The sequence below is a fragment of the Neocloeon triangulifer genome, unplaced genomic scaffold, assembly GCF_031216515.1.
Source record: "Neocloeon triangulifer isolate White Clay Creek 2 clone unplaced genomic scaffold, ASM3121651v1 ptg000009l, whole genome shotgun sequence".
Classification (NCBI taxonomy): domain Eukaryota; kingdom Metazoa; phylum Arthropoda; class Insecta; order Ephemeroptera; family Baetidae; genus Neocloeon; species Neocloeon triangulifer.
This window is the reverse complement of record NW_026775551.1, coordinates 4,905,557-4,933,394: the sequence shown is the minus strand read 5'-3', so window position 1 is coordinate 4,933,394 and position 27,838 is coordinate 4,905,557. Positions and strand designations below refer to the sequence as shown.

At 35.8% G+C, this 27,838-nt stretch overlaps 2 protein-coding genes across 3 annotated transcripts in view; both read left to right on the top strand.

Moving 5' to 3' along the window:
* LOC132195337 (discoidin domain-containing receptor tyrosine kinase B) overlaps positions 1-27,838 on the top strand; it is an 88,140-nt gene that overhangs the window by 32,805 nt on the left and 27,497 nt on the right. For both annotated transcript variants that reach the window (XM_059617274.1, XM_059617273.1), the window contains exons 2-3: positions 4,273-4,318; positions 22,160-22,306. In XM_059617274.1, coding sequence (XP_059473257.1) covers positions 22,240-22,306 — 67 coding nt within the window. In that variant the 5' untranslated portion in view covers positions 4,273-4,318; positions 22,160-22,239. The remainder of the gene's footprint in view (positions 1-4,272; positions 4,319-22,159; positions 22,307-27,838) is intronic.
* Positions 10,755-14,620, top strand: LOC132195315 (uncharacterized). Its single transcript, XM_059617234.1, has 21 exons — positions 10,755-10,984; positions 11,037-11,088; positions 11,169-11,686; positions 11,738-11,768; positions 11,823-11,887; positions 11,996-12,098; positions 12,148-12,371; positions 12,421-12,486; positions 12,544-12,595; positions 12,653-12,723; positions 12,782-12,878; positions 12,934-13,245; positions 13,308-13,363; positions 13,418-13,453; positions 13,502-13,616; positions 13,669-13,778; positions 13,832-13,894; positions 13,957-13,990; positions 14,088-14,149; positions 14,217-14,319; positions 14,373-14,620. The coding sequence occupies exons 2-21, from the start codon at positions 11,049-11,051 to the stop codon at positions 14,618-14,620; spliced, it is 2,406 nt and encodes an 801-aa protein (XP_059473217.1). The 5' UTR covers positions 10,755-10,984; positions 11,037-11,048.

Sequence of the window (27,838 nt, the reverse complement as noted above, 5' to 3'; positions counted from 1 at the left end):
TCAAGTGTCTCTTGATTAGCATAAAAGCTTTGAGACCAATGATAAATTTCAACTTAATTTCATTGAGTGTTTGTATCTCTTGTTGAGCTGATTGTGCGGCGAGATTGGCTGCGAGCTGCGCATCGGTCCTCGGGCATCTCGACGGCATTCAAATAGAGCGGCTGAGTGCAATGATTATCCATTCACGAGCGACGGACCGTTCGCCAGCACCATTAATTAAGCAAATGAGGATATTGGCTGCAATCGATTTCCTGCCTCGATATATATCCTCCTCTCTCTGGCTAAAATATATGCGCCGACGGAGATTATCCTTTGCCTTCAATGACAGTCTGCTGGGCACAATTATCAATTGGCTCCAGATGAGATTATCTCATGAAGAATGCAAAGCTAAATTTCAATGAGCGGTGCAATGTTTTGTCGCAAATTGTTTACATTCCATGGAATTATTTTAAAATTATATCATAAAAATAATTTTTTTTTCTCAACAAATCATAGGGGAATTACTTTTTTACATTCAATAATTGAAAAATAAAAAATTGGTTCCATAAAGAGAGGGAAATTTTTGAAGAAAAAGATGCCAGCATTTATTTCGCTTCAACTTTTTTTTTTGGCTTTGTTTATGAATAGGCTCGTGCATTTTAGTCGGTTTTTAGGGGTCAATAAGTCCACTATTTTTAGTTAATTTTACATAAATTTTGTCGCCTTTTTAGCTGATTTTAGCCAAAATAGTCGGTTTTAGTCGATTTTTTAAATCGGAATTTTTGAGCCATAAAATACATTAAAATATTATTTTAACCGATTTTTCGGAAATCTCCATTTTTCAAAGCATAAATAATAATTTATCACCCATTTTTCATCATTTTTAAATTTCCTAGAGCAATTATGCAGAACTTTGTGATTTTATCATACTTTATAGAATTTTTGTAATATTGTGTTGAAATATATATTTTGAAGACAGTTGCACAGGATAATTTAATTAACTGCGTGTTTTGATTGATATTTGTGAACAAAATTTATATTTTGTCGTAAAATTATGATTATGATGTTCTAAAAATGCTCACAAACGTGTTTTTTCCATTGTTGAAAATTATGAATTTTTCATCCTTCCCATGTTTTATTCCCTTTATTTAATTAAAGATTAAAAATAGATTTACTAAATGCTACCTTCAGTCGCTTGAAATAAAAACTGTATGCTAAAATTTTTTAAATATATAAATTTTAGCTTTTCAAAATATTTTTTGACAAAATTTTTTGGAAATTTTGTTTCAGTCTGGAAAAACATAGTTTTTGCTTAAAAAGTTGAAAAAGTCTGTCATTTTAGTCTGTTTTAGTCGGAAATTGAAGAAATGGTTGTAGTCGATTTTAAGTAGGTGCCAATTGTAATAAAATAACTTGATTCATACAGACAATGCATTTCCGTAATGTTCCGAGTGACGTGGAAAAAAAGTTGATCGACTAAATAACACGAGCCTATTTATGAAACGCAAAATATAATTATCGTATTTAAATCAAACATTTGAAAGATAAAATTACTTAAATTTAAAAGGAAACGGTTTTTAGCAAACAAAAAATTTGGTTCAAACAAAATGAAAGAACACTTTGTCACGCAGCACAAGAAGTTTTCGTCCCACTTTCGAACGGAAGTCCGATCGAGATCTGAAAGAGCCCTGTTGATGTCGCATGTGTGCAGTGAGTCTGTGTGTGTAAGCGGCGGATGACTCGGGCGGATCACAATCTTATCTGCCGTCTGCGAGAATGGCAATAAAATAATGTGCGAGGACGGGACGAGCATGCAGCTTCGGCGGCGGGCGGGCCGGCCGTCGCGGAGAACAAACAAAACCAAATCCCTGAGCGCGCGTCTCAAGGAATACAAAGTGTAGAAAATAGCACGAGCAGATTATGACGTCATAAATAGCAGTTTAGCGCGCAGTGTACACACAGCGGAGAGAAGAAGAAGCCGTCCAAAATCCGATGGGAGACCATATGCAAGAGTTTCTTCGGCGCGACCAAACTGTGGACTCGGACATTTTCCAGTATGTGCCCGGAAACACTTTCGACCGTGCAAAGAGAAAAAGAGCGAGCGCCTTTTTGCCGTCCTGCCAGACGCTGTGTCGACTCTCAAAGGGCTAATTTGCTATATATGGCTTTCCGTCTGTCTGTCTGTGGCCTGGAGATTTTTTGTTTGACGTGGCAAAAAATTTGGCACTAACACTCGTAAGCATAACCGCAAAAAGAGATTCAAAGTTTTGCATGAAAAAAGGATAAAAGTTCTTTATGAACTCTGCTTGCAAGGGGATTTGTGAAAAATAAGTTTAAATTTGAATTAAGTATATTAAAATATGTTTTTTGTGTATATTCAGCAAAATATGGCAAGTTGGTTATTAAGTTTTTCATTATAGTTGTAAATTTTATATCAATATTCATATTTTACTTAAAACGTTGCACTGCCACTTAATTGAAACTTTAAATAAATTTATATCATTAAGTGTATTTTGTGATATTTACTTTACTTTATCCAAGCCAGTTAAATGTACTTGCAAATTTTGATGGCAGATTTTGGTATACAAAAATAGTATTTAGCAAAAAACATCCCCAGGGAGATTTCTCTCAACAAAAATGTATTATTTTCTAGAAATAAGATCAAATTCAACACACTGTAGCGAATAAAATTTCCTTTTTTTATATTTTTGCTCTATCTATGCACTGTAATTTTGACCATTCCATTCGCCGCCCCTTTCATGTTGTGCACATTTATTTCGACGTTATCAAAATAAATCAGCTTCCTGTGTTGCCAAATTGATTTTTTTTGCAGCTGTTGGGCGTCATGTTACATTATTTAATTGCTGCGGCGTGCATTGATTTGTGGACAGGAAATTAATTCGCGATGATAAATTTGCTCGCAGCTGGGTGGCATCAAATAATTTAGTGCGGAGATGGGATTTGGTGCGAGGCATGGAGAGAGAAAAAGCGCGGAAGAAGAGAGATCTATTTCACCCCGCGTGTAAAACCAACTTAAGCAAGAGAAATTGTTGTAATATAAATTTACGGCAGTTTGCGGAAAAAGTTTAAAACTTTCTTGGAGTTGTTCGAGGGCGCGGCACTTCATGAACGAGTTACTTGTCGAGCTGCTCCAAACCGTCTTGCGGTGGAGAGAAATAATATTTTATTTTCGGTACTAAATAGCTGACTCAAAAAATAGCTTATCCCATTTTGGCTGCGGCGTATTAAAAGGGAGAAGGGTTGGAATATATTTTTGTAATTGTAGAGGTTCAGCTGTTCTTCAACCACACAGACGCGCCGGCGAGAGAATAGAGAGAAAATAAAGAAGGCGAGCGACGCCCTAAATTGGCAGCGTTGCGCCGGATTGTGGCGGAGAAGAAGAGTTGACCTTTTAAGGTCATGACCCAGAGCTCTTTGGCGTGCTCTCGCAAAGAATGGCGAGAAAAACATTAACAGCGAGCTTCAAGTGGCCTTGCTATTGCGGGAATCAAGCAGACGGCACATGCATGACATTACTTGATGAATCGGGTGCTTTACAATTAGCTTCGAGATTGCCTCAATGATTGAAATAACTTGATGAGATATGAAACTCAGAAAGACATTCTGCAGGGAACTAATGGTTACGATAATATTTTGAAACGAAATTAAGTTTAATTGCTTAGTTATCAAAAAGGAATAAAAAGCTTTTTTGATATTTTCTACGATTAATAAAAAGTATAACTTACAATTTGTCAAAATTTTCTATCAATGCAGACATCAACCAGTCTTCTGCTTGATCAATTTGTGAAATGAGTTTAAATGCATTTAAACAAGAAATTCCTTCATTATGAAAAGATGAAGATTGGATCTATTTATATAAGATGCTCAAATTTTCAAATATCCTAAAATTTCATGAGTATTAGATCTTGGTGTTGAATTTAAATCTGGCTTTTCCTTGATGGTTTTTTTTTTTGGAAAGAAAACAAAATATTCTTTAAAAAAAACTCACATAAGAACATCGAAGGAAAGCTGAATTTTAATTCAAATCACCATAAATCGATCGTGAACTTCTACTACAAAAGTATTAGATCTTCTCTTATAAAAAGTAGAGCAAAAGGTGAGCTGCACGTGGGGGTAGAGTAGACTTCCTGCCTGCCTCAGGTACGCTGCGTGTTGCATACCAGGGAAATCCACCCTTGCAAACGTATACGTTTATATTTCGTTGCATGAACCACTTTAAAATTGTTCAAGAGGTAGAAATTTACAATTAAGAAATTATGTCTTGTGTTCTAGATTACTCGTGTTTCTGCAGAGGAATGAAAAATTATTGGTGATTTTGGTAAGTTTTTATTTTAATTACTTGAATTACTCTTTTCTTTGCAAAAAATTCCCAAAAAAAGACAGAGATTTTGATATATTGTTGTAAAAAATTGAAAAACATCTTGTCAATAAGTGGCACTTTTTGCCCGCAACAGCGAGCATAAGAAAAATAATCCGTCGCTCATCGACGGCAAAAGCGGCGCTTTGACGGGATCCAGGATGTTTTCCGGCTGATGTGATTTGATCGATGGCCTTTCCTTCCACAATGGCAGCGAGAGAGCTCTTTTCGCGTGTGTGCGACAGACGCAATGCAAAAGCACCCAGCACTCTTGTTAATAAGTAAACGGGCGGGCCTGCCGATACGTTGGCGTCAGATTTGGGTCAGACGCGATCGAGGAGGGAAAAGTCGCCAGCGAGTCTGACCCGCTCGCCCCATAAAAAGCAGCCCCTTTGTTTGCTCACATGTTTACACAAAATTCCCTACGCTTTTTGTTCCGGCCGGCAAGTCACAAAAATCGCCACCGACACGCTACAAAAACGGCAACCAGAAAACGCACTGCCCAGAGATAAGCCGCGGCTATTAAATGCTGCTGTGCCGCCGAACACCACCCTTTGATGTTCGCCCGTTTTGAATGAAGCGTTGAAATACAACTAAACAAAAACAACATCCGTCTGTTCTACACACATTTGCGTTTTTCAGGGATTAGCCTCTCTCTCTGGTTTGACCAATTCAACATGCCGATCCAAATTTCATGGGCTTCGCTTTTTGTATATTTTCTGTCAGAATTTACTAAAAATAATCTGGCAGAGCTGAATTTAAATTTATACAAATAATATTTCAGTCTAATAACGTGTATATAAGTTTTGGTTTAAAATTAATTCTATATTTTATTTACAATTAATATTTTAGCATTATATTGAGTGACAAAATCGTTAAATTTGATTTTCGGTCAGTTTAATCAAATTCTCAATTATATAATTATTTTATATCCTTGAAACATATTATTTATTCAACATCTTTTCCTGCATTGATTTTGAATTTATACCGGCTTTGCAGATAAAGAAAATTCATTCTTAATACGATTCCGACTTATCGCGCCACCAGCAGACGCAAAAAATAAAAACAAAATAATATTAATCTGAAAATAAACCACGCACTGCCTGCCAACAGAAGACTTTTAAAATGAATTCCGCTTCTCTCTCTCTAGGAGAAGCCAATTGTTTGGTCGGAGAGCTTTTCCGAGTGAATTGTGTGTTGCGTCGGCCAGATTCGGCGGTGGTTGAAATATTTAGTGTGCTGGCGTATTGATTTGGCCGGTCGGTCGCTTTTATCAGGGCGCCCATCTCGAAGCGCGCGGCACGCGATCTGAAACACTATATTCACATTATGAATGTGTATTTATGCCGCATGACAAAGAGAAATATGCTAAATTATATTCTACAGCAGTTGCGGCCGGGAAATTAATGGCACAAATCCGATATCGCCCGCGCGTGTATGTGTTATTTATGCTGTGTTCGTTTTCTCCACCAAATTCCGCTCGCATGTGCGTCTGTCTGTGAAAAAGGGTCGAGTAATGAGTGACACTGAAATGCGAAAGGGAAATTCTTTGCTTAATATTGTATGCTGTGCAAGTACGCGTGCAAAGTGGACACGTGTTCTCGAACTGATATGGTCAAGAACAAAATAAAATGCGAAATTCTCGGTGATAAACATTTTTGCAATTACCAACTATTATGTTAAAATAATCAAACTTTTTTTTAAATAATCTTGAGCCAAATTTTATTTTCAATTTAAATACAGATAGTTGATCTTAGAAAAATAGATTATATATATTTAGTTTAAGGAAGACTTTCCTCATATAAAAACTAGAAGATATTGTTAAAATTATGGTATATAAGCTAATAACACCCTCGAATTTTGTAAGAATTTTAATTTTATTTTCAAAAATAACTATCTCTTTTTTATGCTACTTTTTAATCATATTTTGAAAGTTTATTAAATTACAATTTTTTGTAAGTTTAACTTGTTAAAAGTGATAAAAACCGTAAATAAATTTTATTTATAATATGGTAGTTTAAAATCAGATACAAGACGCAGTAATCCTTTTCTGAAGATAATGTTGATAATGTTATTCTAAAATGATTTTTATAAGGTGATAAGAATATAATTAATAAATAATCAAAACGAATATAAATTATGTATATTTTTGTTTGTGTGTTCAAATTTAAAAAAAAATACCATAATTAAATAATTGTTTAAATAAATAAAGATAAATTTAATATTAAAAAATAAAAAAAGTTCATGTTTAGTTAAATTATTATTGTAATGAGTTTGCTTGAATTTAAATTTTTGTATCTTTATATAAATAATAAAATTATTTAATTAAAATTTGAAAAATAAAAAGCATGAATATCTGAGTCAGGGCATTAATCTTCAATCAGAGTTGCCGGGAAACAAAGGGCAAAAGCGGCGCTCGTTTTTCGATGCATGTATCTGACCGGATAACAAGATAAAAATCGTGTCGCGGCCGCAGAGAGACAATGGCCGAGACATCAAAAGTTGATTTCACTACACGCAGGGTGTGTAATCGACATGACCGCGCGGCTTTTCTCTCTCTTTGAACAAGAGTCTCTCTACGGCCTGTACAAAGTTGAAAGAAAAAAAGTTCGATATATTCGTGGCGTGTATTTGTAAAAAAAAAACAAACAGCAAAACGAAAAATAAAATATGCTTCTCCACCTGTGTACCTGACAGTTTTCGCTCTGGAACGCACATTTTTCTCGGGAGGCAGGCGGGTCCGCTCAAAGGATTCGGTGTCCCGTGTGTGGGGGGCGACATTTTTAAGCTCGCGCGCACTCCAAATGTAAATTAGGCGGCGGCCTCCGTCGTCGCCGCAGAAACGCATGCACGAGAGAATGAGCGAGCACGCCGTGTACAAAACGCATTTTCAGCAAGAGGGAGATTTTCCGTTTGTTTCTCCGGTTGGAACCACATTAATGAGGATTTATATTTCAAAAGTCTGCATGTAAGCGGAGAAAGTTGCTTAAATATCATAGAGAAAGGCAAATTTTCAACCAGCTGAGGCTCAAACTTTGGGACACCAAATTTTGAGGCGAAATTTTAGATGCAAATTAAAGATATTTTCCTTTTTTTGTTTACTTATTATTTAATCTTTATTGTTGTTCTTTCAGAAGCGTATAACATCACATCATATTAATTTTTCTGACCTCAAGTTTTAATTTTTTCCACATTAGCAAAAATTTAATACACTTAATTTACGGAGCCCCTTATTGTACCTGGAAATATTTCCCTTAAGGTTTTGAGCAGTCTTTCCCCTAACCTTCATTTTTCCTTTCCTAAAAATACTACTTTCAAATCATTTCAAATGCTGAACCATAATTCCCTCCATACTATGCGATATTGTGCATTATTTTAAATTTAAAAAATATAATTCTACAAGTTTGGATTTTATAGATTGATGTGATGCTTTAATAATCTATTGAATTTATGATGACCACACACACATGCTGGTACTAGAATCATTTTAGAGTGAAATCAACTTATTAACAAATTTTTAGAGGTGAGCTTGTAAATTGAATTATCAAATTGTTAAAATATTTTAATTGATCCATGTTTATACTTCTTTGGTTTTAGTTAACTAATATATAAAAATCTTGTCAATAATTAAATATTAAAAATAAATTATTAAACGCAAAAATTTAATTAATAACAAATGTGAAATGGTAAAATTTAAATAAAATATTACAAACAAAATTAATTAAAAATAAAACAATATCAGGTTTTTAGTTTCTTATAAAAGAAAACGTTAACTTATCACTTTCAAAAGGAAGAATGTATAAAATTAATAAATTAATCAAAAATTATATTCAAAAACGTTTTAAGAGGAATGAAATAAATGCTTTTAAGGATTCAGAATTTAAGGGAAATAAATATAGGACAAAAACGGTGACTCTTATTTTATTTTTAACACTTTTCCAATTTTCCAAGGGTGCGTGGCTTAAGTAGTTAAAAAGCAGCACCGAGTGTACAGAATTAATTTGTATTTCCAAAAGAGGTTGATGCCTTTATTAGGTCGTCGAGAGGTTTCGCTGACACAGAGATATCTTAAGATGGTAAAGATAAATTGGTCGGCGAGCACGGCGCATGAAAACGCGGAAGAAGCACCAGTCCTTCTCGTTCTTCTTCTTCTCTCTTGTATTATCTTCAGTCTCGTTCGAGAGCAAAAAAATATTCTTGAGAGCACGTCTCTGTGTGTATTTGTATAGCTCAATTTGTTATATTTCTCGGTCGCGCTTGACAAATTGTGGCGATTTCTATCTGGCCCTCTGCATGTCCGCACACCGGGCCGCAGATAATCAATTTAAAATATTGCTCGGCCACGAAATATCAACTATTGCGACTAGAAATTCAGGTTCCGAGATGAGGATGAGAGATGACCCCTATTTTAATTGTCACGCCGTCTCGCAGCAGCGTCGTTTAATCATCCAGCATTAGGCGAGACTTTATTGCTGCCAATGAGAAGCGAGAGACCGCGACTGTTTATTAATTTTATATTTCTTCGCAAGAGGCATTCAAAGCAAGAAAGGGTTCAACGCTCGGATTACTTTTGAACAAACGGGACATAAATTTCACAAAAAGCTAAACGTGAAATCGTATTCATAAAAAATAAATAATATATTGCGTTGATTGTGAGAAAAATTTATGTCTTTCATGCAAAAATCCAAAGGAATGAAACTGCTTCTTAAAATAGAAAAAAAAAATTATAATTGTAACGGTAACGGTAAACCTCAGATTTTTAATTATACCGTCTTAATTTTTATTTTTAATTTTTTTCATTGTGAACCAATGAAAGCTTTTTTGGTTAGAAAAATGTTGAGCAACAGGAAAATTCGCCTTTCCTTTTTTGTCGAGTTGCTTGACAATTCGCGACATATTTGGCTTCTCTCTATACTTCTGTGTCGCTCCTTTTTTTCCTCTTGCAAATTAGATCGACTGTAATTATTACCTTAGCGAGTGGTGGTGTTTCATTGTCTCTGCGCATTGCCAACCACCCACGTGTGCACGAGAACAAATGTACATGTTCAATTTCGGCCGACAACGCGCGGCGAGTGCCGCACCGCAGCCGTAAATTATTCGCTCTGGGTTTGGTTTCGCCAATTGCGAAAGTTCATATTTTCACATGATCAAAACTAGTTTGCCGGCCCGATTATTTATTGCCCTTTAACCGACGCATTTGCTCCCACCAGCCAGATGGGAAATAAAAATAATGCATGGGAAAACGTCTCATTTCATATCCCACTAGCGCAAATATTGTTCTCTTTTCCTTCTGACAGTTTTAAGAAAACATACTTTTTGCAGAGGTTCTGCTGCGAGACTGAAATTAATAACAGGATGGAAAGCAAACATTTCCGAGAATCCTTTCATACACACACTTGCAATTAAGTGTCCGTCTCAAATGGAAAACTGACAGGCCCGCAGTGCATGTGAAAAGATTTAACAAGGCGTTGAAAATCGAGAAGATGAGCCGGCGCTGTTTTTCTGTTTGTGCATAATTAGAGGAAACAAGTCGAGAGATGACGCGTGACGAATGATCTCCTGCCCGCTCGTATTTCACAAACCGAGTTTGTTGCGCCACACCTAGGCAACAAAGCGCTTTATACCTATTATGACTTTGCGCTAATGCACCTGAAACAATAATCCGAGGGAGGAGAGAAAATAAAAATGAATAATTAAAAACCTCATTTTTTAAGAAGAAACCTTTTTTAATGTTATCATATGCTTGTCAATGTAATTTAAGTCGTCTACTATTTATTATTAAATTATTTAAAACCATAGCTAATTTTTTATTATTATATTTAATTAGCGGGTCAAGCCGCATTGACTAACTGGTGCCAAAACAAGCAGGACAACCGTTGGGTTTTCAGTTAGCCTCTAGAAAACTAATCCTTTTTTTATATAAATCCAGGTTTTTTCAGCTTGAAATGAAATATTTGAGTTAAAATAAGCATAATTACTTCATCTTTAGATTACAAAAAAAAAATAGTCATATCATAAAAAATTTCAATATTTTTTTGTTATTCTTTTTTAACAAGAGTGTATCAAAACTCGCGTCAAAGGAAATGGACACCAACGGAAATGCGTCAGGTAGCTGAAACACACTATTCGATGTCATTTTGTCATTTCATGAAATTTAGAGAGCTGAATGGAAAAGTTTTAACACTCTTTTAAATAAGATGGCTTCAACCATTAAGTTAATTTTAATTTTATATACTGTTTTGGTAAGGAAGATAGTTTTTAGATTAAAAATGTTAGGAAACAACATATTTGAATTTTAGATTTTGTGCAACTCCAGCGCGAAACGTCAAAAAGGACGAGCTTATAAAGGGCCCAAAAAAGGATTTGGTGAGCAAAAATATTTGAAAAGCATCTCAAGTAATTTTTTCAAATAAATTGATTTTTTTCCCAAATAAATTGTATCCAACTATTGAATGTAAACGATGTGATGTAACAATTTGAGCAAATAAACAACAATAAAAATAATAATATCGTTTGAAATTTTAAGTTTCAAACAGACGGACTTATATCATCAAGTGCTGCGGAAAATCATCATGCATAAATCATCTATTTAATAGCTCAAAAAGTAAATCAACAACGTCTAGAAATGTAATACTTTGTATTTTAAAATAAAGTTACTTAAATATTTTCATTTTATAAGATACCTCAAAGCATGGTGCCAACAAAAGTACAGTCAACTCCCGAAACTGATGGTATATAAATTAAAAATTTTATATTGTGGACAAAATAAGAAAGCAGCAGTAATGAGGCTAACATATTATATCCTCCTTAGGATATGAACTGACTACCATTGCTTTAGAGAATAACTTTGAAACAGAGATGGCATCAGAAAAATCCGAAGAAATTTCAACAATGAATTTATATCAATCAACAACTGAGTTTGAAATATCGTCAATTCCAAAATCCATTTTGTCATCTATTTCAAGCGATGTTTTGAATTCCCCAAGCAGTGAAAGCGGTTTTTCTCTTATCACAACAGCGTCCAAAAGTGCATCTTCAGACTCAACTTTAGTCCCAAATATAGCTGCTGACAGCACAACTGGCATTCTAGACGTTTCCCTATATTCTGGTGTCCTGACATCAAACAATTCACCAATATTTTCCCCAAACACTTCAAATCCATTAATATCGGAAAAGGCTACCTCGATGGAAACTTTGGCAATTTCATCGACCAAAACCTCTACTGATGTACAGACTACAACAACCACACAAACATTGACTACAACAACTATCACGACTACAAGTACAACCACTACCACGACCAAAGCCCCACTTTTTTGTGCAAAAGATGTAATTTAAACGAAATATTCCATTAAATTTTTTGCATTAACATTTATACAGGCGAAGATGTTTTCTAACCAACACTTAGTGGGTAATTTTGTTTTTTCCTCTGTTTGCAAGATGTAATAATTAAACATTTAATCAGACGCCGATTCATATGGACAATGGAAGGAAGCTTGCGGACATTTGTTTTTGTGGGGAACTAAAGCTGTAAGCAATTAAAATAAAGAAAAAACGGTGAACTATAATAATTATTATCTAAATTTATTTACACTATACTTGAAAATTTAAGTGATTTTGAGGGAAAATAACTTGTAGGTTACGTGGCAAGAAAATCACGACCTTTGCTGTAGTTTTGGAATGATGCCAATCATGATCGAGAATGATACAAAACGCGAATGTCTAACAACTCTTGCTAATTGTAAGCTATAATTAATGTTAAAATCTACAATTTATTTCAAAGTTTCAAGCATCCGAGTGGAGATTCAGTTTCAACTACTGGACGTATGGGCGCAAATTCCGCGAGAGCACATCATATTGGTGGTGTCAAAAAAACACCACAATAGAAAGCAACTCCACACTGTGGGCGCCGAATTCTTCAAAAGAGTCTGATGGGTGCATCAACCTTTATATAAACAAATCGGTGACGATATATTCCAAGAACTGCTCCAAACTGTATTCATTAGGATGCCAAGTAAATGAGAAAAATATTGTCATGGTAAAAATGTTCATATTTTTCAAAGGGCCAACCAACTGCAGCTCCTCCATGCTATAAACCTCAATGCCCGCAGCTTAAATGTGAAAAAAATGTAATGTAACAAAAGTTGCAAAAATTATTTACGTATTAAAAAATTCTTGTTTTTTAGCAAACATTATTCACAGCGGTGAATCAGGATGGCATTTATCAGATTCTATTAGGTATATTTTCATGGAGATTATATTGTTGTTAGTAAAATGCATCTCGTATTTTCTCAGCTCCATTTACACATGGTTTTTGGTATACAATTAACACAAGAACCTACTTATTCAGCACTATTGAAGTGACAGTAAATTTATTTAAATTTAAAAAAAAAAACGTTTTTAAAATATATTTGATTTCAAAAGTGGCTTGATGCGATGATAGCCTGTTGCTCAATCGGAATGAAACTGCTCAGCATTGAGTATGACTATGAATATGGGAATTTACTCGAGGCAGCGATAAGTATAAAATATTTTTTTATTTTTAAAAACAAATTTAAAAGTTTTTGTTTTTAAAGATTCCACCAACGCAACTGGAAATTTTTGGACATCAGGAAGTGATTCGGGGTGTGATGGAAATTTTGCTTGGTGCTCCGCCAACGTTTTATTCCGTGGTAGACAGACTAGTTGGGGTCCTGGGGAACCAAACAATCTCGATGGAAAAGAGCATTGCGTTGTTGTCCAGTTGAATAAAACTTCAGGGATTTTATTCGACCGTGATTGCTCTAGCAAATTAAAATATATTTGTGAGGCCAGGGACACAAGGAATGCCAAAATTAATGGAGAAGCAATGCTTGACGAGTGTGGGATGATTTACAATATTTCCAAAGGCAATCACTACTTCTAATGATTATTTTTTTTTTTAATAAAATATTCATTTTATGTATTTTAGATGAAGCTGATTTAATTTTCAACTTCAGGACTACCAAACTTTCTACCAAACTAAAAGTTACCCTTGTTTTTAAATATATAATTTTACATAATAAATAATCTAATTTTCAGTGCTTTTTGAAATGCATGGGTGAAAATGGAGGATTTGTAGGATTTAAATTAAATGTAAAAAATATTCCTAAATTTTGTTTGCAGATGTGGAATGGAAAACTTGTTGATGAGAAAGTTATAGCTTTGATTGAGAAATTTTCAAGCAGTGAAACAGAGCTGCAGGAGAACATGGCTGCACATCAAGCGTGTAGCTCGAAACGTAAACTTTATGATGATTCCATTCATATATTTTTATTTAAACAAAACTACAGGTGGCATGGATGATTGTGATACTGCATCCTTGATTTTTCAGTGCACTCAAGAAAAAGCTCCAAAGCTCTTTGATAATATTCTTACCGCTGCCAAAAATGATCCGTTGGTGGTTCGTTTCTCAGGATACTTTTTAAATTAACTTTAAAAGTTCAAATTTTTAAGGAGTTTGCCCCTCTTCAGTCTATAACGCACAAATGCGTGACTAAATATGATTGTATTGTTGACGTAAGCAAATTTCAATTTATTTTGTTATTAAACAATGCTTCAAACGTTACAAAAAATTTAAGCCTAACCTCAGGGATGATTATTTACTTGAACGACGTAAGTTTTTTTTTCAAAATAAAACTTAATCCAGATTCACGAGAAAAATATTCTCCGTGTAATAATTTAGATAATTATTAAAATAATAAGTTTACAGCTGTTGCGGGCCGTCAATATTTCACAGCTTGTGGCACCAAGTACTTGCACACTGTAGTTGGGGTAATTTATTTTAACAATTTAATCAGGTATTCAATAACAAAAGATTTAATTCAAAATATAAATGTAGGGTGGCTATCTATTTTCGCAATCCTTGTGCTGTAAATTCGGCCTCAAGTTAGTTTCATTTGAAAGCGTCGCCGAGGTAGAATGTATTGTTAACTCATCATTGAGTAAGATTTCCAATTCAAACACGTCGAAATATTTTAAAATTTCATAAAAATAGATGCGGGCGCTCGGAACTGGCACACATGGATGGCGGCGAGTCGCCTTGCTTCCGGCAAATTTGGATGGTGCACGTCAAATTCACCTTTTAATTTGACTCCAACCATCATCGACAAGTATCCGGAACGAAGCGGATCGAGCACTATTTTTCTTCTGTCGATTAAGTTAGGGGTCGATATGCATCCGAATAATACTTACTTTGCTCAGGAGGAGCTTGGAAGCGGTCTTTATTTGATGTGCAAACCGTAAATGGAAAATAATGATCATTTTTTAACGGTTTGGATAAAAATTAAATAAATATTCCTTACCACAACATTTAAAAGTATGGTAATTTAATTGTACTAAAATAAAGCCTATTAATTTATACATAAAATAATTGAGGGACAAAATGTGAAATTTGACTTACTTTTTGATCTCAGTTTCTTTAATTTAATTATGCCATAGGAAACAATAGATAATTTTTTTTCTATTTGATTTCCTCAAAGAATCAGCAAAGAGTTTTTAAAGTATTTCGATTTTGATGCCAGCACAAAAAACGCATAAAGAGAACGTTCCGGCCATCAGGTTAATTTGATACCGGCGCGTTAACAGCCAATTTTGGCGAACGCCCCTAGAAGGGTTAATGATGTTCAGGGTCACCTTTCAGCATTCGCCCTGAGCCCTCCTTATGTGATGTGGTTCTAAAAAAGCGGACGAGGAACCATAAAAACGGCAATAGGTGTCGGCGCGGCTAAAGGGGCCGCTCGATGGCTAGATTGTTATTATGTGCCGTGTTGCTCACTTGTTCGCATCATTAGCACAAACGAGCCAGCATGTACCGTGTGTGCACCTCTGGGCCGCCGAGTGCAGCCCTAATGAAGCAGCGGCGACCCCTAATCAATCACATGCACGAGAGAGACACGCAAACACACTATTAATGCTGCACACAACTCGTCCCCGCGAATTAGGCACTCAATTAAAATTCCACCTCTCGCAAAGGCAAAAGACGAGAGCGTCGCTTTCCCTTTTCGTCACGGATTTATTATGTTTGCGACTTCTAAACTTGGAATGGAATTTCGTTTCGTGCCTTTCTGGATTTGCACCTTGGCCTTGGAAGTTTTAATAGCGTTAGGCAAATATTTTTTTTTATACTTTTCATCGAAAAAGCTTTTTTGATGTGTAGAATTTATTTTTGAAGCTAATTTAATTTACCTGATATATCAGAAATACAAAAGTACATCATTTTTTCCAGTGAGAAATTTTCAAATTCTTAATTCATAAAAATGAGATGCAGTAAAAAAATTGGTGCGCCGATGAAGTATTCTTTTGTATTAAACAAAATTAAATGTTTCAATAGTTCCAACGTTTTTGCTTAAAGATCCACTCCGGTCATTTGTATTGCTCTTTATTCTGAAAGATTGCTAAATTTCAAGTATATCTTGTGAAAACACTATTTGAAAATTCCAAACCGTGGCGTCTCAATCAAAAGAAAACCTAAATACGAGTGATTCGCGCGAAAAACGTGTGAGAATTGATTAGCCAATCAGATCCATCAGTTTGTTTCAAAAACTACAGAATTTGGTCACATTGGCGCTGCGATCGCTGATTTTGCCACTAATGCCCCACGGCGCTGCAGAAAACTTGGCAAAATCAGCGATCGCAGCGCCAATGTGACCAAATTCTGTAGTTTTTGGAACAAACTGATGGATCCAATTAACAACTCAATTCTCACACGTTTTTCGCGCGAATCACTCGTATTTAGGTTTTCTTTTGATTGAGACGCAACGGTTTGGAATTTTCAAATAATATTTTCACAAGATTACTTGAAATTTAGCAATCTTTCAGAATAGAGAGAAATACACTTGACCGGAGAGGATCTTTAAATAAATTATGCACAATCAAATTTAAATAAAAAAAATACAACTTCTTGCATTTTTGTTAAATCTTTTTAATAAATAAAAGGTTTTAATTTAGCAACTTTTGAATTTTCAAAACAAATAAAAAACGAAAAGAAACTTTTATTGTATGAATTTATTTAAAATTTTACCAAGATAAATGGGCTAGTTTGTAATTCATTAATTATTGATTTTTTAAGTACGCCTTTAATGCGTCGCCAAAAAAGCAGTTAAAGTCTGCAATTTTCCTGTGCTATAGTCAAACAACAAAAGCATTAAAGTCTCAAAGTTCATTAGTTCTCCCCGTGGTCCTGACGGGCACATTTGGCGAAATTTACGACCTCTTGATGTCGGACGGCCGGCGTGCGTTATTTCAATTTGTACACCTAAATTGCGGCCATTCATAAATATAAAATTACCAACAACATTTTGGTGTCCGTCGAAGCGGCGGTGGTGAGCATTACAATAACAATGCAATCTGCTGGGCGTGCGCGGCAATTTATATAACTCGCAGGCAGTTTTAGTGTGTGTGAATTTCAGCCCGCTGAAATAAATAATGGTGATTAATCGGCCCTCGAGTGAGAGCGCCCGGCGACGTCAACTGCACATTAAAAGCGAACGCTCAAAATGTAAAAAGTCATATCGCACGCTGGGTGATTGTTTCGGCGACCAGCGGATAGTGTGCTCGGCCAACATGATGCACACGGCAATAAAAAAGCGCCCCCCGCAGATGGCGACGACGCTCTTTCCTCGATTTTTATTGCCACTCGAGGTGCTCGTCTCTCTGTCAGGATTTTTTACATCGCACCATTTCTCCTTAGGCTGAAGATTAAAACTCCTGATTAGCTGGAAAACTCCAAAATCGGATTTCTTCATCAACTTACCAAAAGTAAAAACAGATTAAAACGAATATTTTTTACAAAAATTATTATTTAACGTAATTTAGAAAGAAAATTTTACCATTTCAATAAATTTTAGTGTTTTTTCCATTTATTTGATATCTTATTTAAAATTAATTGTTTATTTTTAAAATATATATTTTATTTAAAAAAATGTGCATTTGTTATTATAATTATGTGCTATTAAAGCTTTTTAATCCTACAATTACATCAAATTACTATAAATTTAAAAAATTTAGTGATCAAGTTGAAGCATGAAATTAAATTTACTGAAAAGACTATCAAAATTTGATGTACACAGTTAATTGATTTTTACAGATTAATTATTATATAAAAATTTAGACTTTGAAATCCACATATTAATATGAAATTTATGCAAGTCAGCTTAGTTTATATATAAATTGAAAAATCATGAGCAGTTAGTTTGACAAAATTCTCGCGCATTATTCATCGCGAATGGCAATTGAATTGGCCATTATTCTGTCTCGGCAGTTTGCGCGACAAAAGGGCTACGCTCCATACATCTCAAGCAGGCAGGAAGTGGGTAGGGCAGCCGGCGATTAGCAGCCGATGCATTTTTGTGCGTTACACAATCCTGGTCTTAATCCTCGGCCGCGACGACAACAAAGGTCGTCGCTTTTTATTGTTCACAGTGTTTTGTTGAGCCGAACCAGATCAGCAGCCCAAAAATATAGTAACATAATTTAATATTCTAAATCGAGCGCGAAGGCTTGGCGAACGAGATAAATCAGGGTTATTTTACCAGGCACATATATAAAGCGAAAAAGCTGTGCTGCCGAGTTGATTATCTGCCTCGGACAGAAGGCTCAATAAATAAAATTGATTGTTGTCGGTCTGTGAGGAGAGTGAGGCTTATGTACCTATGTTTTCATTTTTACGACGGCCGCGAGTGGGTGGCTGAAAAAAGTATCAGCCAAAAACGCTACCAGCATTTTTTCTTTTACAATATATTTATGTGCGTAATGCACGTGGACGTTCTCGCTCCGTATCATCTGGATTTTATTCTTTATGCCACGGCCGGTCGGCTGCCTGCTTTTCACGGGCATTTTATCTTTTTAGTACCCACTTTGCCGAAATGAGATCGAGAGAAATGATATCGGAGATAAATCAACTCTCTCGGCTTTACCTCTTCATTCTCTTCTGCTTCAAGAGTTCTCGCAGAAATAACACTGCTGGAAATGAATTGCATTGCTTCTGAAACTCCGCAAAGATGTATTGTAAGCAAATTTTTTTTTTAATTTTTCCAAACAAAATAGATACCAAAAAATTATGAAATTCATGTTAATAATTTAAATTGTGTTTACCTAATTTGAATAAGTCAAATCAAAATATTTTTTTAATTGATGAGGGAAGAATTAAAACCACGAAATAATTAAAATCGAAACAAAAAAATGTTTATTTTAGTTATTTACAAAGCTGAAATCAGTTCAGCAACATTTAAATATTTATTGATAATAATTTTAAGATTTTCAGTCATCAGATTATCATCTCTCCGCTTCACAATCCCAAAGCAAAAAGGTGCCAGGCCATAATTGCCCATTATAATAAGTGGTGCTGGAAAATTGAATGTTGAGGAGGAATATAAAGGAAATAAAAGGCTCGTCCATAAAAGGCGGCGCACGCACTTTTCCCTTAGAGAATTCTTTCCTCTTTACGCTGCAAATGAGTTTCGTTTCCCACTCTCGCCCGCAACCCTTCGGAGAGTTGGAAAAATAAGAAATCGGCACACCTTGCGAGTGCGGCTGGCGGGCCGTAAAATATATACGCCAGCAGGAGCAGCAAATAAAGGCCTCAAAATACACACGCAGGCCCTTCTGAAAATCCAAATGGGAAAACTTTCGGCGCTTGATTTATCTATCCGAAGAGAAAAGCGAGGAAATTGATTTTGAACGCGGCTAATTCGGAGCAGCAAGCGAATCGAATAACCTAAATGGACCCACTAACAGTTCGAGATAGATGGAATTGTGGTTCTCTCTCGTGTGCGTGCCTTACCATTGGCATCACCGCCGCGGCTATTTTGACTAAAAGCTGCTGCTTTTTCTAGGGGCTCTCGCACGCCAGCTTTTTATTTTTATTTTTAAGGCAGATCAAACAAAATTTACCGCGACTGCTGCGCTGAGAGCAATAAATAAATCAGCGGCCAATTAAACGCGATGCTTCTTTTCTCTTGCTTGGCCGCCAAGTTGTGAGAATATCCACAGAAAGCTTTTTTCAGTTTTATTTTTTCTTCCGATTGTACTTTGTGCTTTTCGCCTGGCCACGCGCTTTAAGATGATAAATCGCAGCAAAAGTCATGTTTTATTAGCTCGATTAATCACCGCCAGCTTGGCTGTTTGTGATCGGGTTTTACTTTTTGCCCAAGCGAACTTTGAAGAAATTAATTTTCTTTCCAATCCCTCGCCACTTGTTTGATAGATGATTTCGCGTTTTCCTTCATTTTATGCTTTTTATCGCCAGTTTGAGTTATGGGTTTTGAGTATAAAAGCTTTTGCCATTCGCAATTAACCGCAACTAAATCAACAATTTAAACTAACCAACTTTATTTTAAGTAAAATTGTTATCATTATGCAATTAAAGAACCTCTCCGATCACTTGTATTGCTCTCTATTCTGAAAGATTGCTAAATTTTGAGCATATTTTGTGAAACACTGTGTGAAAATTCCAAACCGTTGCGTCGCAATCAAAAGAAAACCTAAATACGAGTGATTCGCGCGAAAAACATGTGAGAATTGTGTAGCCAATCAGATCCATCAGTTTTTATCAAAAACTGCAGCATTTGGTCACATTGGCGCTGCGATCGCTGATTTTGCCTAGTTTTCTGCACAGCGCCGTGGGGCATTAGCGGCAAAATCAGCGATCGCAGCGCCAATGTGACCAAATCTTGCAGTTTTTGATCAAAACTGACGGATCTGATTGGCAACTCAATTCTCACGTTTTTCGCGCGAATCACTCGTATTTAGGTTTTCTTTTGATTGCGACGTAACGGTTTGGAATCTTCACACAGTGTTTTCATAAGATATGCTCGAAATTTAGCAATCTTTCAGAATAGAGAGCAATACAAGTGATCGGAGAGGTTCTTTAAGTAATAAGAAATAAATAAAAAATTACGAACATAATTAATTCGTATAAATAAAATAAATAAATAATTTTGAGAATTTTCTAAACCTTGCCTTTTCGTCTCAAAATAAAGCTCTTTTTGTCTTCACTGTTCGGCGGTGCTAAGGCAAAGACTTTATTGTTAGACAAAGTCAATAAATTTGCTGTCAGCCCAACAAGAAAGTTGAGCTTCTCCCGCGAAGGTGTGTGATAAATGGAGGTGTCAAAAGGACCATAAAAATTAGAAATTACAGTCCCTGGGCGCCGAATTTCGGTCACAAAGTGGCATTCTTCCAGCAGATAATTAGCAGTCGAACCGCCGACTAATTAGTCCATCAATCAGCCGTGGCGTAAATTAAATGAGAAGAAGACGTAGAGGGCAGCGCGACTCCCACACGCCAAAATATGAAAACACTCCGTGGGCAGCGAGAAAAAAAATATAGGAGTTCTTCGGCGTTCCTTATGGTCGAAATGCGGCTCGCAGGTTGTTAGCGGACGATTAAAATAATTTACAACGAGTCGGCAGAGATTGCCGGTCTGTGCGCGAGAGAGAGAGAAAGAAAGAAGATAGATTTATTCGGCGGGTAATAAATGTAGGTAGATGAAGATTATAAATTCAGTGTCACGACTTGATCCTATTAAAAAGAGCGAGCGAACGGTGCGCGTCGCCCTCTCCTCCACTCTCGCCTGTGACAAGAATGAATTTATAGCTACACATTTTAATGGAAACCAAATTAACGGGCCAGATAAATTATCCGTCGGCTGGTGCCTTGGAGACGTGGAAATTTAAGCATTATCGCGAGCTTTCAAAATTTGCAAGCAGACAAAAAATTCTTATAACCAATATTAATATTGTACAAAAATAATTAAAATGTTAAAGCGTTAAAGCGTTAACTTTAAAATTAAATTATATGTTATTAATATTTTTATTTTTAATTATTGAATTATAATTATTGAATTATATTTATTGATTTTTTGTTTGTTTGAAATAAACAATTTTAAATAATTAAATAAATAATTTATAACTTGTACCTATTTGTGTACCTAATTAATTTTTTTATTAAAATATAAACAACCTAATTCATTAAGAGATATAATTAATTCTCAAAATAAATTTCAACAAAGTCTTTTTGGTTGTTTACCTCTTATTGCCCGGTTACAAAGTTGAAAAATGTATATAATTAAATAAACATTTTGACATTATATTCATAGATTGCTTCTTTACGTTTTACATCATTGTACTCTGATGAGGTATTTTCAATAAACTATATATAAAAAATATGGAATTTATACTAAAGATATATCAAATAATCCGTAACAGATATTAATTTTGCATAAGTTAAGGCCAGCTGAACTAATTTGTCGCCCACATGTGATTTAAGCGTTCCGACGAGTTTTTAAATGCGTGTCCGCACCAGTCGTAAACAGTGCGGGATATATGGTATTTTTTTTCCGGCTTGGTGTATTTTATTTTTATAGAGTTGTCCCATCTCGTGCTTTATCTCTGCTTTCGGCTACTTATCTTCCGCGCCAATTGCCAAACAAGCCGTGGCGCACTCTTTTTAAGCCGCCTTGACAGCAGATATCGATATTTTATAGTCGCGCGCGCCGCCGATCCACAGAATGTGTAAAAAACGAGGCAGCGCAAATGAGAAACTCTCGAGTGAAAAATAATGCTGCTTCCCAAATAAGCTAACGGCGCTCTTTGATGTGCTTTTTTTCGGCTGAATAATAAAATTTACAGTTTACCAAAACCAATTCCGAATTCCCATTTTTTACTTGCATTATTTAACAAAATTTATTTTTAATTTAATTTCCTTATTATATTATGCTCTTATTAAAAATTAACCTGCAAAAATCCCTTTCTATACTAATTCAATTCTCTTGTCTGGTTGCAGGTGCAAAAAATGAAATGAATTTGGCGTGATTTTTGGCCAGAAGTGGCCAAGACTGCAGGACAGAGGACCAATCGTGGACCATGCTTTCGGCGCTGGTGCTCCTCATTTTGTACTTGAATCTACCCTTTTCTACTCAACTCGACCTTTGTAAGTATAATTCGAGTTTAAAATTTTTAAAAATGTGTGAAGCTCTCATAATATTTGAGCGCAGAATCTTGAGAGAAATATTAGGAGCATTTTTTGTTATTCATAAATTTCCTTTTATATTTATGCTATGAATTATATTATTTATTGAATAATAATAATAATTGAAATCACAAAAGTAGAGCTTTCCGATTCTTTTCTGAAAATGAAATAGAACTGTTCGAATCAAGTCTTCCTTAACCAACACCCCGAATTGAGTGAATTTGGAACTACACTATAAACTACATTTCAATTATAATAGTGTTTGGAGTGCGGGGTCTGAATGCTCAGTATTATTTTGGCGAACAAACAACCAAATATTTACACTGGAACTCCACTTATTCGACCGCAGCCAGCGGCGCCGCCCATCTCGCTGCACCCGTGAATAATTAACGCGCAATAACGCGTTCAATTCCGAGGCAACGCTCGCCCAGGGGCCCTTCCGACTTCTTCCTACGCCCGAACCAAACTTCCTCGGTGTCCCTGCGCGCGAGAATGGAGCCGCTAAGATTAATGCGCTAATTAATTGATGACCTGTTGGAGCGCACACACTGGATAAATATTTAATTAAGCGCACGGCTAATTAAACGGGCGTCGCTCTCCGTCGGCGCACAATTACGAATGTGTACATTTCCCAAATGCACTTGTGTTTGCGGCTCAGCCTTAACGAACCCTTAACAATATTATTAAGACCGAACGGGCGCCCTCACACGCACGGGGCGTCGTAAACAGAAGTTGTCCAGCGACAGACACGGAGGCAAATTCGGCTCACTTTTAGTGCCGCAATGTCTGCCCTCAAATGAGATTTCCGACCGGGATAATCCCTTTTTGTCTTCTCTCGTCAAGCGCTGCTTTCCGTCTGCGGCGGTTATTTTGAGGCAAATTGCCCTGCCTGTGCTAAGCTCATTCACCGAGACCGACGCCGCTACTTGAAAAGCCGCAGCCGACCCGCGTCCGACTAACTGACTGACTTTCTTGGCTCCTTCAAGAGGTTCGCCAAATTCGCAAAGTGAAGTGAGTCTCTATAACAGAGTCCAGCGGCAAGAAAAAAGCCTTTCTACTCTTTCAATTGGATGCAAAAATAAATGTGAACAATTTGTTTCCAACAAAAGAAATATGTTTAAGATTTTAATACCAGAATTAACAGATAAAGGATGACATAAAGGAATTCTAAATTGTTGCATATGAATATTTTGCTATAATTTATTGCATTAATAATGTTAAGAAAATATCGAATATTCCTTTTTTTAACTTTTCTCTTTCCTGATTGTGAGGGGTTTTCTGATTACATGACATGAACTAAAAATTTAAAGAGTTTTTAACATATCAAACAAGAAGAAACTAGAAAATTTGGGCAAATTTATATAAAAAAAAACTAAAAACATTGCTGTAGAAGTAGCAGGTTTCATTTACGGATAAGTATGAATAAGTTTGTTATTATGGAGAATTCGGCTTTTTGTAACGTTTTTGTCTACGTATATGAAATAAGAGAATCAGTTTAAATTTTTTTTTTAAATTTTTAATTCAAGTGTCAAATTTGTGTTAAACGTTGTTTTCTGTAAAAAATATTTTTTCCCAAAATATTTTTTAAACGATTGATTCTTGTGCTATTTCTTGTCACAATGATTTCACAGCTCATGAAATATGGCTGCAGCCCGCAGCCGAAACATATAGAGCAGGATAATGTTTTTTCTTAAAAGATAATTTAATAAACAGCTTCTATGGAGCAAAAACCGATTTTAAATTCAAATTTCACCATGAATCAACCCTTGACCGTGAAATTCTACCACAAAAACAAGAAAATCTTAGTATAATAAATTAATTTCAGTTTATGATATTTTAATGGCTATAAAAATTTGATCATCACTCTCGTCTGCTAAAACAAACAGTCGATTTTCAGCGCTACTTTAAAGGTTTTGAATTGCATGAGAAATAAACAAAACAAAAATTTGTACCACAGATGATAAAAGTAACTGTATTGCTTGCACACAGATGTATAGGTTTCCAAGAAGAAAGGCTGCGTTATAGGTTTTTTTAAACTTTTTCTGGAAGTATTTGTTACTGTAAATCGTGAGTAGCATTAAAAAAGTCATGTTCATATAATATCATCAAAAGAGTGAGATGTTGAAGAAGCTTAGCTGCGATGTTTGATGGATGCTGAGAGGCTGCAAGGGTCGGCCCGCATGACTCTGACCGCACACTTACGTCACCGCCGCGCGCGTTTATAATTATTCGTCTCTGCTGACTTCACATGTTAATTGCCACTCTCTCGGGTTAAATGTATGTATATGAGAGACTCGTGTGAAATCTCGACATATCCGGGCCTACGAGATGAGCTAGGACATCTCATATCGGTTTTCGCGCGGAGCTTTTAACAGCGGCTCGGATGTTTTCGCTTTGTTTACACGATTCCTGATGGATTTGCATTCGACTTGGTTAGGTCCCAAAATAGAGCACCATCAGTGCGGGATCACGGCGAGGAAAACGCACCAACTGGCCCGATCGTGATTTCATTCCGAGCCTCTCTGTTTATTTAAATAATTTTAGTACGCGCACAACCCGGCCGGCTGCTCTGGAGTGTGTATTTCCTCAAAGCAGCGTGTTTACAATCAAGGGATGCGAGAGAGCAAGAGCACATTGCCCCGGCGTGAGATGCATCCACTTTTGGAACTACTTCAAAAACCGGGGCCGATGTGTAAATGGACATGCATATTTAAAACGCCAAACCTCAGCTGTTGCGACCGTGAATATTTATGGATTTTGTCCTAATGTTGTAAATACGCGTCGCTGAGAGATCGAAATATTTCTCGTGTATTTGAAAGAGACGATCCGCAGAAGGTGAAAGTGTGTGGGAATCCGGCGTGTTTTGAGGTTGGAATTCCTTTGAAATTTGTGATTTATGTGTGCCTTTGCGGATTTCTTCAGACCTGTGCGCGAAACTTGATCCTCATATGAATATGTACAGTTAATTTATGTTAAATATTAGACAGATAAAAGGCAAGTGCATTAAACAGGACATACATGCTTATTTTATTAAATAGAACTTTATCAATTGAATATATTACGAATGCAGAATAGAATATTCATAAAGCGATTTATACAAACAAAAAAGTTAATAAATTTTTTACAGGAATGAAAATAAATGGCTTTTTTTCATCATAAAAGCTGTTTTTTTATAATTTAATTTAATAAATATAAATTTTGTCAACTTTTTCTAATTAATTGATTAAATATATATATTTTTTTTAAATAAAGAATCAATTTTTTAAATGACCGAGCCCACTTTTCTTTAATTTATATATAGTCATTTCAACTGTCAATTTTTGGATGAATAGTGTTTAAAAAAATTTTATTGATTTTGTGTGGTTTTCATTAAATGACTCTGATTAAGTTTGTGTGAAAAATTGATTTTTATTTCAGATAATCATGTTGAATCTCACTTTGGTTCGATTAATAAATGCTAATTGATTTTTAAATAATTTGTTTGCAAAATAAAACGGGTTATCAAATAATTAAAAAACTCTCCCCAAACCTGAAAAGTTTTGGATTCCCCTGCGAGATGCGAACCCTCAGATACCCATTTCTTTCCAACAACAGCTGGTCACACATTCAACCCTTTTTAGCAATGGTTGGCCGTTTCGATTAATTAGGGCTGCCCAGTTGAGTGATACACACACACACACACACACACACACACACACACACACTTTCTCACCGAGTGCAAAATTATTCCCGTCAGGACGAGCGACAGAATAAATAGAGCGGCCGCGCTGGTCATTTGAACTCTTCTTTGACACGAGCAGCGCGGGCTATTTGCATAGCAGGGCCATTTAGGGGTTGAATAAAGAGTGGATACTTCGCCCCCATAGGAGCCACATTCACGCATTATGCAGCGTATTTAGCGTGAAATTGGCACACGCCTCCGATCCTCCCGAGACAAAACTCGGCAAACTGCTCCTGCCGGATGGACACACGCACGCATCTCGCTCGTCAAACTCACACATGTACGGCGAATAATTATTCCGTGTCGAAATTACACCAAGCCCGGCCGCACTGACCGAATAATAATGCGTAATTTATGCATTCATACCGGTCGCCACGCGCCCCACCTTGAAAGCATTTCCGTGCTGCGCGCCAAATAAAACAGCAGTGAGCTCGAAATTCCTGGAATTTGCGCTTCACCAAACTCGACTTGCGGTTCCGACTCGCAGGAACAAAAGAGTAATGTTAAAAATTGTCAATTTTCTGACATTGAGTATTGATTGCGTTTAATAAAAATAAAAATAAAAAAATTAAAAAAATAAACTTCTCTTCTCCCAGATATTTTCAGTTTTATAAAAGTTTTTGATGCAATAATTTAATTTTGGTAGTGTTATTGAAATGTATCTGAACGGAGAATAAATCAATCAATGAATAAGAGGTATTCAGATAACGAAAAGTTTAAAGGGTTTAATTGACAAAATTTCACATTTTCACTATAATATTTCCTCACTTTTTTTTTGGAATTATATTTTATGCAAAAAGTGTAAAGGTACTTAAGGACTCCTTATTGACATAGTCAAATCAAGTCTTTACAACAATAGAAGCCGTTTTTGGCTTAATTATTGGAAATTTAACAAACCATTGTTGTAAAGACTTGATTTGACTATGTCAATAAGGAGTCCTTAACTGATCTCAGAACATAAAAAAACTAGAAAAAAATGGAATACATTTTACATTTTAAACTTAACAAATTGAATTGAATTGAATCTATTGTTTACTTAATTAAGTAATTTATATTTTTTTATTATTATTTTATTTCTTTTTTTTCTTACAGCTTTTTGGTTTTAAAATCTGAGGAAAGATTTGACTTTCAGTTTTTTTGTAATCAATAATTATACTAATAATGACGGAAGATTTATTAGTTTAATTTAAAACTAATGAGATTTTAACATTCAAAATGAGTTTTAAATCCTACAAATTTGAACAAAAAATTGTGCCATGTGTGTGTTTCAAAATTAATGTCTTTCATAAAAAAATCTGCGGGTTTAACGCGGTCATCAAACGGAAAGTTCAGCGAGACGAGCGTTTGAGCAATCAATCAATCGCAGGGGGCGGCGAACAGGCAAGCAAAACGCAGCCAGCAGACGCGAATAATTCAATAAACAACAATGCCCATTCGGGTTTGAGCATGTGGTAATAATTTAATTACAGCGCGCCGGCCTAACGACGCTTTAATTGCCCACGCATCTCTCTCTGCACGGCAGGAGCACGCGTTCGCACAGATTTGAGCAATTAAATTGAAATTAAGCTGGACGGCCTCGGCGGAAATATCGCGGGCAGGTGGCATCGAAATTCGCGCATAAACATGTCATCAGGAGCGAGCTCGGCTAATAAGCGCGCGCCCATATGCACGGACAAGAAGGCGAGGGACGCCCAAGAGATATTAGGCCTATAACTCACCACGCTTGCACCACGCCAAGAAGCATTTGTCTAATTGACTGGATGACAGGCAAC

Coding starts and splice junctions, on each gene's coding strand:
- LOC132195315 (XM_059617234.1), top strand. CDS start 11,049: ATGGTGCCAACAAAAGTACAGTCAACTCCCGAAACTGATG. Junction 12,099..12,147: donor TCTAACAACTCTTGCTAATT/GTAAGCTATAAT, acceptor CAAAGTTTCAAG/CATCCGAGTGGAGATTCAGT. Junction 12,596..12,652: donor CATTTATCAGATTCTATTAG/GTATATTTTCAT, acceptor GTATTTTCTCAG/CTCCATTTACACATGGTTTT.